The sequence below is a fragment of the Glycine max genome, chromosome 8 (assembly GCF_000004515.6).
Source record: "Glycine max cultivar Williams 82 chromosome 8, Glycine_max_v4.0, whole genome shotgun sequence".
In the NCBI taxonomy this organism is placed as follows: domain Eukaryota; kingdom Viridiplantae; phylum Streptophyta; class Magnoliopsida; order Fabales; family Fabaceae; genus Glycine; species Glycine max.
The window spans coordinates 45,755,250-45,771,858 of NC_038244.2; the positions used below are offsets into that span (position 1 = coordinate 45,755,250).

Below are 16,609 nucleotides of genomic sequence, written 5' to 3' on the forward strand. Positions count from 1 at the left end.
TGCATAAACATTAAACACACTTGTTAGGACTTAGGAGTTAGGAGTAATGTTGTTGGTTCTTCTACTATCTGCATTCTGCACCCATTTCATGTCAGGTAAAAAATGATACATTTGTCATCTAAATAATCTACATACAAATATGAGACATAGAAAACAATTAGGTGCAATATGCAGGGCCGTGTAGCCCACAAGGCAGTTAAGACAAGTGCCTTAGGCCTCTGATTTTATTTTTCTTTTATGAATAGACTTTAGTTATATATATTTTTTTAATAATTTCATTTAAACATATAAAGACTTGTGTTTCAAACTTTTTACTATTTCAATTTAGAAATTAACATGCAGCATATTAATATGCAACATGTTTATTAGAATATCACGAATATCACTCATTAATTAATATATAACAAAAAAAATTGTGCAGTTTGTATTGACCTATTGGTTTTTTTATTTTTTATGGAAAGACCTATTAATTATTTGACTGAATTAAATAACACACTAATTAAAACTAATAATTGAATATAGTCTTTTAAATATAAGTTTACCATTTCTTAAGATAATTTAATTAAAGCTAATAATAATTTTATTATTGGGATTTAATTTGAACAATTTTTACAATATGAAACTTTTTTTAAAAAAAATATTTTGCATCCAAAAAATCTAATAGTATAGGTGAGGATAAATTAAAAAATATTGTATTAATCTTATTTTTTTAAAAAGATTTAGTGAATTTATTGAATACTACATGTAACACTTGTAACTGCCAAAAGAAAATCTTTAAAATTAGAATCGCTAAAAATTTATCTAAAAGCCAACAATATTATAAAATAGATTAAATAAATTAGCAACTTATCTACGAAGAATAAAATACTAAAATTAATTGATGAATTATTTTTCATCTCTAGTTTTTATGTCTAAGGTCTCATATTCTTTAGACACGGCCCGGCAGTATGCTGTTTCAGAATGTTATATGTTTGTGTCTATAATTTATATGCATCAGATTAGATTCACATGTAAGAGATTAGATTACATCTTTTATCTGAAAAGCTTATAGTTAAAATAAATAGAGAGCTTTAAGCTGCAATTGTTTTGTGTGGAAAATTCAACTAATCTAAACATAGAATGAAGTTTACCCAATTTGAAAAGATATGTTTCATTGTAACGTGATGTGTAGCAGCAGAGTCCCACAATGAATGCTGCTGCTGAGTTTGTCTATGTTGATGAGTCCCACATGGTAAGAAGCTGGGAGATTTTGATAGAAGCAAGAGTACAAAACAAGCCTGATTAGCAGCATTCGATGGGGTCAACGGGCTAACAAGAAGGCCCGTGGCCTAGACTGGTGACCTTCATGGCACTTGGGAAGGGATGTCTATCTAAGGTCTCCTCTAGTAGGAGATCCTACGTTACAGCTCCCTACAATACAACTAAACTAAGTAATGATTTTTTGTTAATATTGATAGAATTTTTAGGGAGTTAGTGAATTTTTCATGGCTAGTGACAGGTATTGCCCTTAATTTGCTCTTATGATTAGAGGACTGTAGTTATATGCAGTGTGCATCTTGCTTGTATTGTCAACAATACTATGCAGTCCAAGAATTTATGAACTGTTTCTCAAGCTTTCTTGTGAAGTGTTAATGCTTAGATTAATTTAGTTTCCACTAAGCAGGGGAAGGGCATTAGGGTGGGTCAAGGGGACAGTTCTCTAGACTCTTATCAATTGGCATAAGCAAGAGGTAGAAAATGGGTTATGAAAGTAGAAATTCATGCCAGCATTCTCCATGTTAGTGTATTTGATCTTCTACATTGTTTGGTTTTGTATGCTTTCAATTTGTTTTGAACTTTTAAACAAGTTAGTAGTGGCATGAATTTGTGCGCACAAAATCAGGGTGTATTGCGAATCTTCAGGTTACTTCCCTATTGGAGCTTATATGAAATAAGTAATCTTTTTCTGACCCTTTTTCTACCTGGTCTTTTTTTTTATAACAATTTTTTCTACCTGGTCTACCATACCATATGAGAAAGTGAGTTTGAAGTTTGAACGTTGGTTAGAGGGGTCTCTGTTGCAGTTTTTTTCGTAACAAGAATTACTTATTTTATTAAAAAATAATCACTTTTAAAAGCTTCTCGTGCTTTTGTTTCAACTTAAAAAATAATCAAAACTTTAATTTTCGCAGTTGTTAGAAATATCTTTAAAGTGGACTAAGAACCTAATTAAGGAATAAAATCCATTAAATCGATTTTCAAAAAGTGAATCAGTCGTTGGTGATTAGTCGTCCTTGTGGATGATCAATCAAAGTTTCCTCATCAACATGTATTTTATCACAATCTCAATGCTTACTGCACTTTCCTCTATGGTGCATATTCTCACTTTAGAGGAGACAAATCTTGCATGATATTTGTTAGTTCCACAATTATAAAAACATTTTTTAAAGCACAAGATCGATAGGAATAATCAAACAAGGAAGTAAAATGTTGCACATTAGTCTTCTTCAGAATTTAGTCTTGTTCTTCATAGCAAAAGAAGGCTATTTATAAGCACTAAAAATTAGTCAAGTAGGTCTAAGAATATCTAGTCCTTAGTTTTAATGATTGGTCCAAACTACATATAGTCCTAACATTTCATTTGATGTAGAAGTAAGGCAGTCCGTTTAAACTTGTTTCTGTTGTTAACACATTCTCAAACTTCGTCTGAAAGCTACGTCTAATAAAAAAACTAACAAGAGCTTGAAGCATTTCAAAGATTTAAAGACAAAATGACATATACTACAAACTCGAGTATTTGTCTAAGGAAGAAAAAAAAGGGTTTACAAATTCTCATATGTTAAATACCATATTGGTTAAATAATAGAGTTGACAAGACATTGTTGCAAGATAAAGTCAACGTACCTAAAACGCAAAGTTGGTAACTTCTAGTTGCTATCAAAGAAAGTACAGAAAGTAAAAATAAGTTATACACTTTATCATAATATTTATGGACTCTTGCTAGTGTAGAGACATAGTCCCTCACGATGGAAAATTCACCCTAGTTGATGGATAAATAATTATTTAAATGGGTGGTCTTGATTATTAGGGGGTAACCTATTGTAAGTGGTTTTTACAATTGATGCAAAATTAAATTTATCCTCTCAGAATGACTAAATTAAAGTTAAAGCATTAGAGTCAATAAGATATATAGATCAAAAGAAGAAGAAAAGACACCACAATTCAATTTATAAGTTGTATTTATTTGTAAAAGATAAAACTAATTAGCTAAGCTAATTACAAAATTCTCATTTAAATTAAAAGTGATTACAAACAATGTTATAACATATACTAATATTTTAAATAATTCTTTTTCTCAATATTATTATATTAATTAAAAATAATTTTAATTTAGATTCAAATTTTAATATCTAATAGCATGGAAAGAAAAAAGAAAAGTGTACTAAATTATAGAAGATGGGTTCATATAAATTCAATTGCTTGCTATTAAATTTAAAAACTTGCTAAAAACGCCGTCTGTGGGAATCGAACCCACGACCACGTGGTTAAAAGCCACGCGCTCTACCAGCTGAGCTAAGACGGCTTGATATTATGAAATGCTTAACATACATTTCATATAATTTAAACACTCTAATATAAAGGTCACTTCAGCCGCTTGCATGTGCATCTCTTGAAGCTGCAAAACCTGGGATCAACAATGGCGGAAATCTCCAATTCGCCACCGACTTCAAATCCCGTCGAAGAAAACACCCAAACTCCGAAAACCACGCGAAACACAAAACCCGGCGTCAAACGCCTCATCATCAGCGTCACTGTGCTCTTCTCATTCATCCTAGGTTCCTTCCTCTCTCACACACTCAAACACACTTTTCTCATCTTCAACTATTTCACTGTTTATTTCTTTGTTTTTGGTGTTGGAAGGTTTTCCTCTTCTGTGGAAATCCGTTAAAATCTACCGCGCGCCGCTCCCGTTCGATCGAGTCGACTCCTTCTCCTCCCAAATCGAATCCAAACCCTTGTCCTTCCCATGCCGCTTTCTAGCCATATTCATCGGCTTCGATTTCATGGTTTCAAACGGAAATGTAGGAGCCGCGATTGAGAGAAAAATGTCGGACCTAAGTCACGGCGGCGATTGCGGCGGATGTGGTGGTAACTACTCTGTTTCCGTGGCGGTGGGCGGGGGAGGCATTGATGCGGTCTATTTTGGCGGGAAGTTGCGGGGTAATGACGAGGATGCTGATGAATTGGTGAAGAGTGTGGTGAGTGAGTATGGAGGAGGGAATATGTATAGTGTTGTGGTGGTGAATGAAGAGGGGGAGGTGAGGAGTGTGGTGGGGAAGCATAGGCATGCGTGGATCGTGGGGCGGGTTGAGGAGGAGGAGGCGGTGTGGCGTGCGGCTGAGATCTTTGTAGAGGTTTTTGTTAATGGTCGGGACGAGGAGGGTTCGGTTCGCAGCGAGTTTATGCCTGTTGGTGCTGATGGGAGGATTGTTCTCTCTTTCAGTTTGCTCAATGCAGACCCTCGAGATTGGATATATGATTGGTATGAATTGTGAAATGGAATGATTGAGGTTTTGTTTGCGTTGTAAAAAGTTGATGTGTGATTTGATTTGTCAAAGGTGCTGCTTGTGTTGCATTGGTGCTTGAAAGTTTTCATTTATACAAATTAGTTCTGAGGGATGGAATTATTCGCAAGCTGATGGCTTAGTAGAAAAAACTTGTTGGCATGTTGATACTTTTGGAGATAAGGTGCATAGCTGTGCATTTTAATGGACCAATGAAACAACCCTAGTGTAATTGTAAAATATGTACTTTTGAAAATTGTGGCAGATAGAGAATGTAAATGCTTCAACTAGTGCCAGAGTTGGTGATTTTATGGTGGGTTAAAGGCAAATATTAATGATGCTGATGTTAAATATTCAATCAACCTGCTATATAATGTAGGGCTGTCTTTTCCTGTCAGGTCTGGAATATTTGCTTATGTATCTTTTGAATAGTATCAATTTGAAGTTTTTGTGACGATCATATTATAGGAATTTTCGCGAAATTGATGAGACTTTGTTGTGGCCTGTGATTGAGGCTTTACAACCTATAGCAAACATCACTGTTGAAAGCCAGGTGAAATCTCATAAATGTAACAATTTCAAGAGTCATTGGATACCATAGATTAAATGATTTATTGTTCCTCCTATTTGGCAGGTTTTGTACCATACACCAAAGTCTTCATTTTCTAACTGGGATGATAAGCATGGCAGCCACATATTTAGAACCGAGGATCTTCCTTTCTTTGTATGTTGTAACTATGGCTTTGAATTATCATTTAATATTCCGTTTATTTGAATACGATTTCAATGCATTTAGGTCTAACTTGTAACTATGGAAACTTATATCAATTGGATAGATGATGTAACTTTCCACCATAGCACATGACATATTAGCATGATTCTAGCTTATAAAATGTGATATATTTGTCATTCAGGGGTTTCTTTATCTTTTAAGTTATGTTTGATTTCTTTTTAATTTTAGATTTGATTAAAGCTATATACTTTATTATGAGAAACCTCCTATGCTGTCCTTTTATATTTTCCTTGTCATATTTTTCCAACATTTCTCGTATCTGGTGAGATACTATAACAGTATATTTATGACATGAATGTTTCTGTCTGAAACAGGTGAATTCAAATGAGTGGCACTTGGATACTTCTGTTGCAGCTGGAGGAAGGTCAAAAGTATTGCAACTCGTGGTGTATATTACTTTAACTTGAACCTACATTTATTTTCTTTTTGATTGCCACAAACCTGAACATAGAATTTGTTTTTATTCAATCTACAGTATATAGATTTTGTATTAAATGGGGGGGGGGGGGGATGAAATTACTTCTGATTCATTCTCTTACCGATACACATATTCTCAAGTGTCTGATTCCAGCTTGTTTATTATGTTATGCTGTAAGACAGGCTTACATTTTAAGCTTCCTCTTTATTTCAGGTATATACCATCTGCAAAGGAGTGTCCTCTTCAACTGGAGCTTTCAAGTGGGGAGATCTCTAAAACTAACGGCTTTATATCTCCAGTTATTCATCTTACCTTCAAAATTTCCTTAGACACTCTTTGTATTATAATCTTACAAAATTACCAAGTCTGTAACATTATGAAGCACCTATTCTGGAATGTTGCAGATGTGGGGAGGTGTCGTTGTCTGGAATCCCCGAAGCTGTATAAAAGATTTGGAAAGTAGGGATCCAGTTAGACATACGATTTCTTCTCAGGTTTGTCTTTTACTCATTAGTTGGCACTCTATGTTGTTAACAATAATTGCTTCTCATTGTTTACATTTGCTGTACACAAGTATTTTGGAACTTTTTATTGCATGTGTGATACACTGATACACACTTCCAGCCTTGATTCGCTTCAAAGTAATAATTGATAGATTTTCATTTTAAGGCATAATATTTCAGTTATTTGGAAAATCATTTTTTTTTATAAAATAAAGAATTTAATGCCAGTTATTTACTTATTTATGCAGATATACTTATGCATGTTTGGCAATTGCTTAGTTTTAGTAAATAATCATTTAAAAATATATGCTCATGAAGCTGGCAAAAAATGGTATTATTTCTCCATATTAAGCTAATCTAGACATGCACATATAGTCACAGTCTTGTAGATTATAATAAATTCTCTTTTCAAACATTGAAGCATGCCTATTCTGAAACAGGATCTCCAGAAGCTTTTTGAAGTTCTCATGGGGCAGTTGCGGCAACTCCTTGGTCTGAAGTCTGATAACCTTTATGTTGGTAAGTCAGGTGCATCCATTCTCCTAGGCAGTGAAAGAGGTTTCACAGAATGGTAAGAACAATAGTCCTTTTTCTGCTCTTCAGCAATTATTAACTACATATTTTATGAATGCTTTGTTTTCCTTCTAACTTATGACATGGCATATGGATATATGGTATGGTGAGAGATTTCTCTTTGTTTTGTCAAAATTTCTAGTTTAAAATCATCATTGAGCACTATACATCATTTATATGATATGTTTTATGCTATCTTTTAACATGTGTCTGAATCTTTAGACTCAACCTTGTAGTTGCCAATTAATAGATTGACCCTAGACCACATGGTACTGTTTGATGCCATTACACATTTAGCTTGGAATGGCAGCATAATTGGAAATTCCTTACATTTCTGTTGTGTGCATGTGTATATTTTTTTTTCTTTTTCGTGTAAGTATTAAAACACTGTGTAGTTATTCTTGTGGGGATTTGTGTATAGGGAGTTGGATGTTTTGTCACGGAAGCATATATGCTTTAATCTTCAGTCATGTGCTACTACGCTTGGATCACTTTCTAGATTGGTATGTTTGTCAATTAAGTTTCTCCATCAGTCTGTTTCAGCTGGCTATCGTTTATTCAAATATTGTCAAACTTTCATTCCATGCAGGTACAGTCATTGCCAAGGATGATTATCATGGATGAGATTGGAAAACAGGTGATTTGTTGGAGTAAATGCTTCTTGATTCTTTGTTAGACTTATGTTGGATGATACTATTATGATGTCCATCATATGCTATTAGCTTATAGGGTGTTGAACTGCTGGGTTTAGTGTATGTGTTAGTTTTTTTCCTTTGCTTTATTAGTTGCAAAGATCTTTAAGTCTATGATATATAATTTCAGATTTTGGTAAAAAACACGGTACTCTAAATTTCAGCTGTATTGATATAATTCAGTCAGTTGTATATAATCACTTTGCCTGATGTATTGAATACTGATACAAAAATGTTTTCTGTCTAATCTTTAGTTTCTAAATGATGTTGTGGAATACCCTTTCTTCTCAATATTTGATGGTCTTTGAGCAGGTTAAGTTTTCTCTTGAGGCTGCAAAATCTGCTCAAAGTAATGCATCTATTGGAATATATGATGCTTCAGCTGGTACACTTTTCATAGACTTTATGTGATTTCAAAATCTTGTTACCAACTTTGATGATGATTTACTGCCTGATTTCTACTTCTAAAATATGATTAATCTCTTTCCTTGTCAGTATCATCAAGACAATCAAGATCTCTGGCAGAGGATGCCTTTTTTCATCCATCAATTATGTCCATAAGCTATTATTCGTTTGAGCATTGTTTTGCCATCTATTCGGTTTGTCCTTGAACTCTTCTCTATGCCCTATAGACTATAGTGGCTTCTGTGGATTGATACAGTTGACCTTTGGATGATTACTCCATATTCATGGTCATCTTTGCATTTTGGCATGCATTATTACTTATTAGGAATGTAGATTATGCTTTGGACATGATTCTTGTTTAATTTGACAAGATTTTTATCATACATGAAAGAAGTAATATATTAAGATATTGGAAGAACCATGGTGTCCATAAAAAGATTCATTTACGGAAGCTTGAATTGAATGTTCTCCTAGCCTTTATTTGGAATTTGCTTTACTTTGTTCTTTATGTAATTCTAAGTGTTTTTTTTTTATGAATTTATGTAATTCTAAGTTCTCTCTGTTTCTTTGCCAACATCATAATTTTTGTTGATACTGTCTCTTGCTGTGAAAATGAGATCAATGAGCAGTTCATGGGACTTGAGTTGAGACCCAATTTTTAGCTGCAATTAATTGTCATGACTCTTTTGTCCTTCTATCCTTGTAGCCATTTTTTCTGCCAGTTACTATGCATGTCCTCCTAGCTGCTTTACGAGAATGGAAAAGGTACAAGCAAGAAAAAAAGAAGTACTTGGCATCGAAGGACAAAGTAAAAGTTTCATAAATCTGTTGAGCAGTGATAACAAGATGAAGCTAGTTTCCTGGGATTTGGGGCCTAGCGTGTGGTGAAGCACTTCAACTTCAACCCAAGTAAAGCCTCCTTCCTTTCTCTTCCCAAGACCTGCTGCGTTGTGAATTCTGTTGAAAATGACAATGTTGACACGATGCTTACGTGACATGTGATATAATTGGAGCAAGGCAATGTTGGCATGGCGGCTTTTGGTTGTACCATAGTTATGAGTAGATTGAGGGAAAATGCTCTTTACTAAAAATTCATACTTGAGTTATTGAAAAATCTCATTACTAATCTGTGAAATGTATCAATCTAGTATCTTCGTGCTACTGTGATCTAAAATCATGTTGTGAATGAAAGCGATGCCATTGACTAGATTTCTTATTTTAATATTTGATATTTACGTCCATTCTAATTCTTATTTTTCCCACCTCTACTCACTGAACCTGTAGTCTGTAGAACCTTATTGGTGGAGCAAACAATATGAGGAAATTTTATCTATTTCATTTTTCGCAGGAACTGCAAATATCTGAGAATACAATGTTGCTTTGAAATGATGAAATTGATTAATCACTAGAAGACAGATAAATGTGGAGAGAATGCAACTAATTGGCTATGTTTTCTCTATTTCTCTATTTTTTCCTAATAGTAATTCTTTAACGATGGAAAGCGATTAGATGTTTCTATAAAATCTTGACATGCAAAAAACTCGTTACAGTCTAACGGGAATGGATGACTGGATGAGTGAAACAATTTTTTTTATGTTAATTTTTCATATGATTATGGGGGTTTCAAAATTGTGTATCTATATTTGCATTTAAAGACCTATAATCTTCCATTAAAGCAATCAAATGAACGAAAATCGCTAGTGTTAGCTAGAGAGTCATTACGTACTAAACGAAGAACAAGCATCTGATTACATATGAATTTAGAGCAAACGTATGAATCTAACACTAAACCCGGACAGAATCTAACATATTAAGTGAACGGGGGCTGGAAGCAAGATAAGGATTTTTTAACACATGAACCAGATGAGGAAAGAGAGGCTGAAGAGAATACTAACTAGTATCTAGTGAGCAAAATGTTGTGTTTTGCAAGGATTTGTGTGACAGAAGGGATTTCAACTTTCGTGAGCTTTCTCCGAGAGTGAGAAGGCCAAAGGGGTACATAGCAATGTCGGGTATTTAAAAAGGAAAAAAGTTGAACAATATGCTATAAACTGCTAAGATCCAAAAGCTACTAATTTCACGGAGTCTCAATGAGCACATCGGTCTCCATGCCATATTGCCATGTTAGTTCCATTCAATGAAGAAAAAAAAATAGCAAATAGGTGCAAATCATGGAAAATTTCATTTAATCCGAGTATTATAGAATGTAAACTTCATAAGCACACCCATTTCTACATCATTGTTCAATTACATCGAATCATCATAAGACAATTCACATCTGAACTTGTGTGATCTTATTTTGAAATAGAGGTTTTGAACTCATCCCTCAATAAGCTAACAAAAGTATGAAATCAACTTTCATAATTTTGATGTTTGCAGGATATACAATGTGATCACATGTCTTCCTTTAACTTTGGGGTCATGCCTTCTCTTCTGCATGCAAATCAACATAGAACTTTTAGTGACAGCTACAATACAAGTATAAGAAATGCAACTGTGACGTAAATTGAATATCGATATGGCATCAGAAATAAAAACTCAATCCCATATGAGTAGCATTCTCGGTTCATATTCTGTGTATAACTAAATTGCAACAACACCATTCATTGAAAAGGTATATGCTATTATGTATCTGTGTGGGCATATAGAGAAAATGGAATGGGAGGGGATGATGAAACTTACATCAGACTACCATACAATTGTAGGATGTATCATCCGCAGAATAATTGCTCGTCCATCATTATCAAGAATATTTTTGTGAGATTCTTGTTGTCAAATAAATAATGAAACTGTGGCAGATTTTAGAATTAGCAGAATTCACATTCCTGCCATGGTGTTGATTATCTATTGTTCATTTGTTCCCTCCAATAAAAATAATGATCTGTGATCTATCAACTACAGAAGTTCAACTTTGTAACTGTGACTCGGAGCACCTTTCCATTTGATTTTATGCAAAAAAAATATAATTCTGTGAGGAATAACTGTACTCATTGCTTGGTTGGGACAATTTGGTATTGCACATAGAGAAAAAACAATTCTACCCTTTTCTTTGTTTTGATCATTGCTAACATGTTTGTTGTTGTATGATTATATGCATTACTGTGCCTGATTGTAAATAAAATCATCAAATGATGTAATATACAAAAAAGAAGAAAGTAGGAAGATTAAGTTCAAATTTTATAGTAGCAAGATGAAGTTAGGTTGAGTCCCACATTAAATGTAAATGAAGAGTGTAAATAGGGGAGAGTTTATAAATTAAACTTGATTAGCAACATTGAAACATACTTACCTGGATGGGGTCAATGGATGATCAATAAGGTCCATGGCCTAGATTGATGACCTCCATTGCACTTAGGAGGGGTGTCAGTCTAAGGTCTCCTCAAGTAGGAGAGCCTACATCATAATTTGTGGTAGTGGGAGCTTGCGTTCGCGCAGCCCCCTTCAATTTAGTTCAATGATTTATAAGTGTAACTTTGAGCACTTTGTGTATTTGGTAGAAGGTTCATTTCTGTCAGAAACTTTAAAAAAGCTAATTCATCATTTGTAGTTTTGATGTTGCCTTTACTGCAACACAATCTTCTGAAGAGCTTTTGAGTCTCTTTTGGTGAAATGTTGCGGTAAAAGCATATTACAGTTTTTTTTTTTTTTTCCAAGTGTTAGGGGGGAGGGTCAAGGGGGACAACTTATTGATATCATTAATGTCTTTGTAACTAGGTGGAAAAGGCTTATGAAAGTAGAAATTCATGCTAACATTACATTCTCCATGCCAATGTACTGTATTATTATGCTTATTTGTTTGGTCCATCCTAATGCCCCTTGCTTCCTGCCCTTACGGTTTTGCTGATCACTACTGCATTTTGTTTTGTAGTGGTTAGAGATAAGTAGCTTCATAAAGTTATTAATTTGAGGAATAATCAGGGAGCTTCAAAAAAAGATTTGGAAAACCTTAAAAGAGAAACTGTCCAAGCTTAAAGAAAAGGATGAAAAATCTTTAAAGGAGATAAAAAAGCGGGGGCAGAAACTTTGAAAAGATAAAATAAGAATCTGAGGAGGAGAAGGATAAGAGAGTCGAGAATGCAAAAGTACATGTTGCTTCCCTCCAAAAGCAACCTGCAGATCTATTACTTGAATATGACTGATTCTTGGAAGACAACCAAACCTTCATGCTCAACCATTAGGACATAAGAGTTGAGGAAAGACTGAGATGCATTGATAAACAAAGTTTGGGGGGATGAGATCCAATCAGGACCATCCCGTGTTGTCACAAAATCATCTTAATTTTGGGAAAAAATGGTTATTTTCTGCACCTTTTTGAAACTGCAAGATTGTCCAAAATAACTCTGGTCAACGTTATAAATTTTGCTGTTCTTTTTTCAGTTTGTTTACAATTTTGTTATTAGATCATTGCTTGACAACCCCATCTAGTTTTCTGCTTTACCACTTTCTTTTATTGTTTGGATGAATATGTTTTATTTGAAGCCTTGAAGGATTATCGGTGGGACAAATTCTTCTCAAGAATTAGAAAAAATGTTTCTTGAATTACAACTTTCTTATCGTGCCATTCCATCTTATGCATATAAAATTCTGTACGGAGTAATATTGTAGGCTCTGATAACTGCGCCCATTGCATGTCAGGTTAGAAATCCATAAAATACATTTTATTGGCTTAATAATTCTACAAGTTTTTGAGAGCAGTTAGTGCAGCAGTATGTTATTTTAGACTTCTGTATGTTTTTGTCTATATAATTTATTTATGCATCAGAATCACATGTAAGAGATTAGATTACATATTTCATTCAGAAAAACTTAATAGTTAAAATATATGGAGAAAGCTTTATGCGTCAAAGTTATCTTTGTGACTAATCTAAATCCTGGACTAAAGTTTACACAATTTGAATTAGTAGATATGCTTCATTTTTTTTATCAGTGGGAATAAAAGAGAAAGCCAAAAGCAGAAAAAGCAAAGAACCTCTAACAAAAAATATGCCTATAACATCTGCAGCTAAGAGAGGTTGTAGCCCGGGTGGAAACTGGACTAGGTAATACAAGCAGTATCTGAATCAGAACCGGTTTTGGCTAACCAATCAGCACATTTGTTTTCTTCTCTGAGGGAATGAGTGAAACATGATTCCAATCTCTATTGACAGTTGATTGGATCTCCTGAATAAGAGGTGCATTGTATATACTGTTCATTATTTTTTTAATTAGTAAAAGCAACTTTATTTTTTCTTAAAACTATTAATAGTCTTGTATCTATATTAATCTGATGCATAACTGCAATGCATCGGGTTGTGAATAATAATTAAATCATCAACAAATGTGATGTGGTACAAATAAAAGAGAAGTAATGAGATGAATAGCTCAAACCATCATAAGATGGGAATTTTATACTGTGCCCGATTGAATCCCACATCGTATGTAAATGAAGGCTGTTGATAGAGGAGAGTCTATAAATTAAACTTGATTAAGACATTTGTATTTAATTACTTGAATGGGGTCAATGGATGATCATGAAGGTCCATGGCGAGTCTGATGACCTCCATTGTACTTAGGAGGGTTGTTATTCTCAAGTAGGAGAGCTTACATCATAATTTGAGGTAGTGGGGTCAGCATCTGCCTGGCTCCTATCAAACTAATGCAAGGTTTTTTGCTTTTTTAATGATCTGGTTAATTAATGTCTTTGGAATTTTTTAAGTTCTTTAATTAGTGTCTAAGGACATTTGGAATAAGTTTTTTTAAGTTCTTTCCTAGTGTCATTAAGGTAATAGTTAATATTTGTTTTTTTAATACGAAATTAATGGATAGCTTTTTACCAAAAAAAAAATGGATAGCTCTTTTTTTTTATATACGATTGCTTCGGTTAAATTGATTCTGAAAGACAAAGTTTTGAAAAATACTTTTATGATGACTGAATTAAATTTCTGTCCCTTTTAAAAAAAATTAAATTGATTCTGAAATACAATGTTTTGAAAACGACTTTTATGATGGCTGAATTAAATTTCTGTCCCTTTCCAAAAAAGAAATCTGTTGAAAGAATAATGGAAAAGTTGTTCTCAAACGAAATCAATATATCCCTAGAGTCAATATTGGTATTTTCAACTTCATTTTCCCCCTTCATTTTATTTATGGACTGAATGAAAGTTTCAAACAGTTATACACCTAGAGAGTGCATTTTGGAGTCAACATAATGTTTGTACGGAATATAATCACAAACAGATTGGCTGAGTTCTAGCCTCTAGGTTCTTGTAAAATGAATGATTAATAGTTTCCAAGAACAAGTTTCTTTCAATAGCCAAAATACCTGCATAGAGACAGTACTTTTAAGTTTCTGTTCAGGAACATAAAAGCAGTAAATAAAAACAAGACTAGCATGCTTTGAAAACAATATTGAGGATGCTTTGAAAAATAAAACATCTAATTTTTAACTTACTGCTTCAGCAATCAGAAGACAATATTTGACAGGGCAGACAAGAGAATAAGAAATTTTTTGAGTATACCTTGCAAGGAGTTATCAAGGTTTTTCTCCATTTACTTCACTGTGTACAAATTGCATTATAACCTCAACCTTTCTATCCTAAAGATATCTATCCTCCTTATAAGGATTCTCGTACATGGAAGAGTTTAAGTCATTATAAAATAGACCCCAGTTCAGGGACATAGCCTGCTAGCCTCAGCTGGTCATCCAGTTCAGCTAGCAACAAGTGAAGTTGACTATAAGAAGGGTGATATGTATCAGAAGCTGCAAATAGATGAACTGTCTTATTGATTTCAACCCAGCTAGATCCAGGACATCTCTTCTCTACACCCAGATCCTTCATGGTTGTCCGAATCTTTGCAACCTCATTCCACCTATTTTCTTCAGCATACATGTTAACAAGGAGACTGTAATGACCACTGTTACTTGGCTCCAAAACCATCAGATTTTGAACCGCAATATGAGCTATTTCCAAGTTTTTGTGAAGCTTACACCCATTTAATAAGGCACCCCATATAAAAGAATTAGGTTCAACTGTCATGTTTCTGATCATCTCTAAAGCATCCTCAAGCAAACCAGCCTTGCTCAATAGGTCAACCATGCATCCATAGTGTTCAACTTGAGGTGCGATACAATAATCCTGTACCATGCTCATAAACCAGCGACGACCCTCTTCTATAAATCCTGCATGTGTGCAAGCAGTAAGGATACTAATGAATGTAACTGCGTTTGGCCGGATTCTTTTCCTCTCCATTTCACCAAACATTCTTAGTGCTTCTTCCACATACCCGTGTGTTGCAAGCCCATCAATGATACAATTCCAACAAAACAGGTTTTTAGTTTGCAATTTGTAGAACACCAAAAGGGCCATATCGATGCTCCCACATTTTGCATACATATCAATCAATGAAGATCCAATGTACACATCAAGATCAAATCCTTGCAGCACCAAATAAAGGTGTACCTCCTTTCCTAAGGCAAGGGCACCCAGATGAGCACATGCTGAAATGACGGTGGTCATAGTCACTTCATCAGGAATCATTCCTTTGTCAATCACGTCATGAAAAAGTGCTATCACTTCTTTATACCTTTTGTTCCGAGAATAGCAATTCATCATGGTTGTCCAAGAAATAATATCCCTTGCAGGCATTTGGTTAAACAAAAACTCAGCAGACTCAGCATTCCCTAATTTTCCATACCCATCAATCATGGCATTCCATGTAGCTACATTCTTTTCAGGCATCTCATCAAACAATCTGCCTGCAGAAGCCATATCCCCATCCCGAACATGAGCCGAAATCATCGTCGTCCAAGCAAAAACATCTCTTTCAGGCATATCATCAAACACCCTTCTTGAGCCACCCACATCACCGAAAGTTGAATAAAACTCAATCAAAGTAGTCTGCACAAACACATGAGAATCAAACCCATGTTTCCAAACATGACCATGAACAGCTTCGCCGAAAGCTGAATCCACCAACAAAGTGCAAGCTTTGATCAAAGATGAAAAGGAATAGCTGGTGGGCATGACATTGTTCCTCAGCATGTGCATATAATGCACCAAAGCCTGCTCTGAGTAGCAGCAATGAACACAACCTCTAATCAATGCATTGAAAACCAAAACATTAGGATTTTGCACGTTTGCAAAAGCTGAAGCTGCCAAATTAATGCATGAAAGGTTTGAACATGCACTTATAAATTGATTCACCAAGAAGCAATCTTGGGTGGTATTAGTCTTGATCATGGAGGCATATACCGATTCTAGTGATTTTGGGCTGAAACATCTCTTTATGTGGCCCAGAATTGTGTCTTTGAGAGTGAGTGTGTACATTGCAGTGTTGAACAATGTGTTCTGGAATTGACTATTTACATTTTGATTAAATCTGGTATTCTCAGCTAATAAGCATTGCATTTAACAAGTGGTTAAGAGCGGCAACGATATAAATCTCTAAATGCCTCCAAAGCTGTAAGTTTATATCGATTTCACATATTGATATCAGGGAAAATCCAAAAATTCAAATCAAGCAGTTCAAGAAGAGAGGGAAAGGAGGACGTGAAGCTTATGATTAAATTTGGGAAGAAAGAAATAAAATCCAAATCAGGCGGTTCGATGGCGTCCCGATTATGACTTATGACACATGGGAAGAAAGAAAATCCATAGAAAATAGAAAGATTTTGTTTTTTTTTTTATGTTCAACAAATATTT

General features: G+C 34.4%; 2 protein-coding genes, 2 non-coding genes and 2 pseudogenes across 4 annotated transcripts; 4 read left to right on the forward strand and 2 right to left on the reverse strand.

Annotated features, from left to right (window-relative positions):
* Positions 1 to 1,293: 1,293 nt before the first annotated feature.
* LOC113002472 (uncharacterized) lies at positions 1,294 to 1,402 on the forward strand (annotated as a pseudogene).
* Positions 1,403 to 3,489: 2,087 nt separating this feature from the next.
* Positions 3,490 to 3,562, reverse strand: TRNAK-UUU (transfer RNA lysine (anticodon UUU)). Its single transcript has one exon. It is a non-coding gene; the product is annotated as a tRNA-Lys (tRNA).
* Positions 3,563 to 3,631: 69 nt separating this feature from the next.
* Positions 3,632 to 9,135, forward strand: LOC100818480 (GPI transamidase component PIG-S). The gene is made up of 13 exons (XM_003530806.5): positions 3,632 to 3,815; positions 3,901 to 4,522; positions 5,013 to 5,097; positions 5,179 to 5,268; positions 5,652 to 5,725; positions 5,969 to 6,053; positions 6,160 to 6,249; positions 6,699 to 6,829; positions 7,253 to 7,334; positions 7,421 to 7,468; positions 7,836 to 7,908; positions 8,019 to 8,122; positions 8,635 to 9,135. The coding sequence occupies exons 1-13, from the start codon at positions 3,677 to 3,679 to the stop codon at positions 8,749 to 8,751; spliced, it is 1,740 nt and encodes a 579-aa protein (XP_003530854.1). The 5' UTR covers positions 3,632 to 3,676; the 3' UTR covers positions 8,752 to 9,135.
* Positions 9,136 to 11,209: 2,074 nt separating this feature from the next.
* On the forward strand, positions 11,210 to 11,370 carry LOC113002523 (U1 spliceosomal RNA). Its single transcript, XR_003268077.1, has one exon. It is a non-coding gene; the product is annotated as a U1 spliceosomal RNA (small nuclear RNA).
* LOC100819008 (pentatricopeptide repeat-containing protein At1g06143) lies at positions 11,227 to 16,604 on the reverse strand. Its single transcript, XM_014779494.3, has one exon. It carries the CDS (start codon positions 16,313 to 16,315, stop codon positions 14,558 to 14,560), a length of 1,758 nt encoding a protein of 585 aa, XP_014634980.1. The 5' UTR covers positions 16,316 to 16,604; the 3' UTR covers positions 11,227 to 14,557.
* On the forward strand, positions 13,408 to 13,555 carry LOC113002461 (uncharacterized; annotated as a pseudogene).
* Positions 16,605 to 16,609: the final 5 nt, after the last annotated feature.

Coding starts and splice junctions, on each gene's coding strand:
- LOC100819008 (XM_014779494.3), bottom strand. CDS start 16,315: ATGCAATGCTTATTAGCTGAGAATACCAGATTTAATCAAAATGTAAAT.
- LOC100818480 (XM_003530806.5), top strand. CDS start 3,677: ATGGCGGAAATCTCCAATTCGCCACCGACTTCAAATCCCGTCGAAGAA. Junction 5,269..5,651: donor CCGAGGATCTTCCTTTCTTT/GTATGTTGTAAC, acceptor TGTCTGAAACAG/GTGAATTCAAATGAGTGGCA. Junction 7,469..7,835: donor TGGATGAGATTGGAAAACAG/GTGATTTGTTGG, acceptor GTCTTTGAGCAG/GTTAAGTTTTCTCTTGAGGC.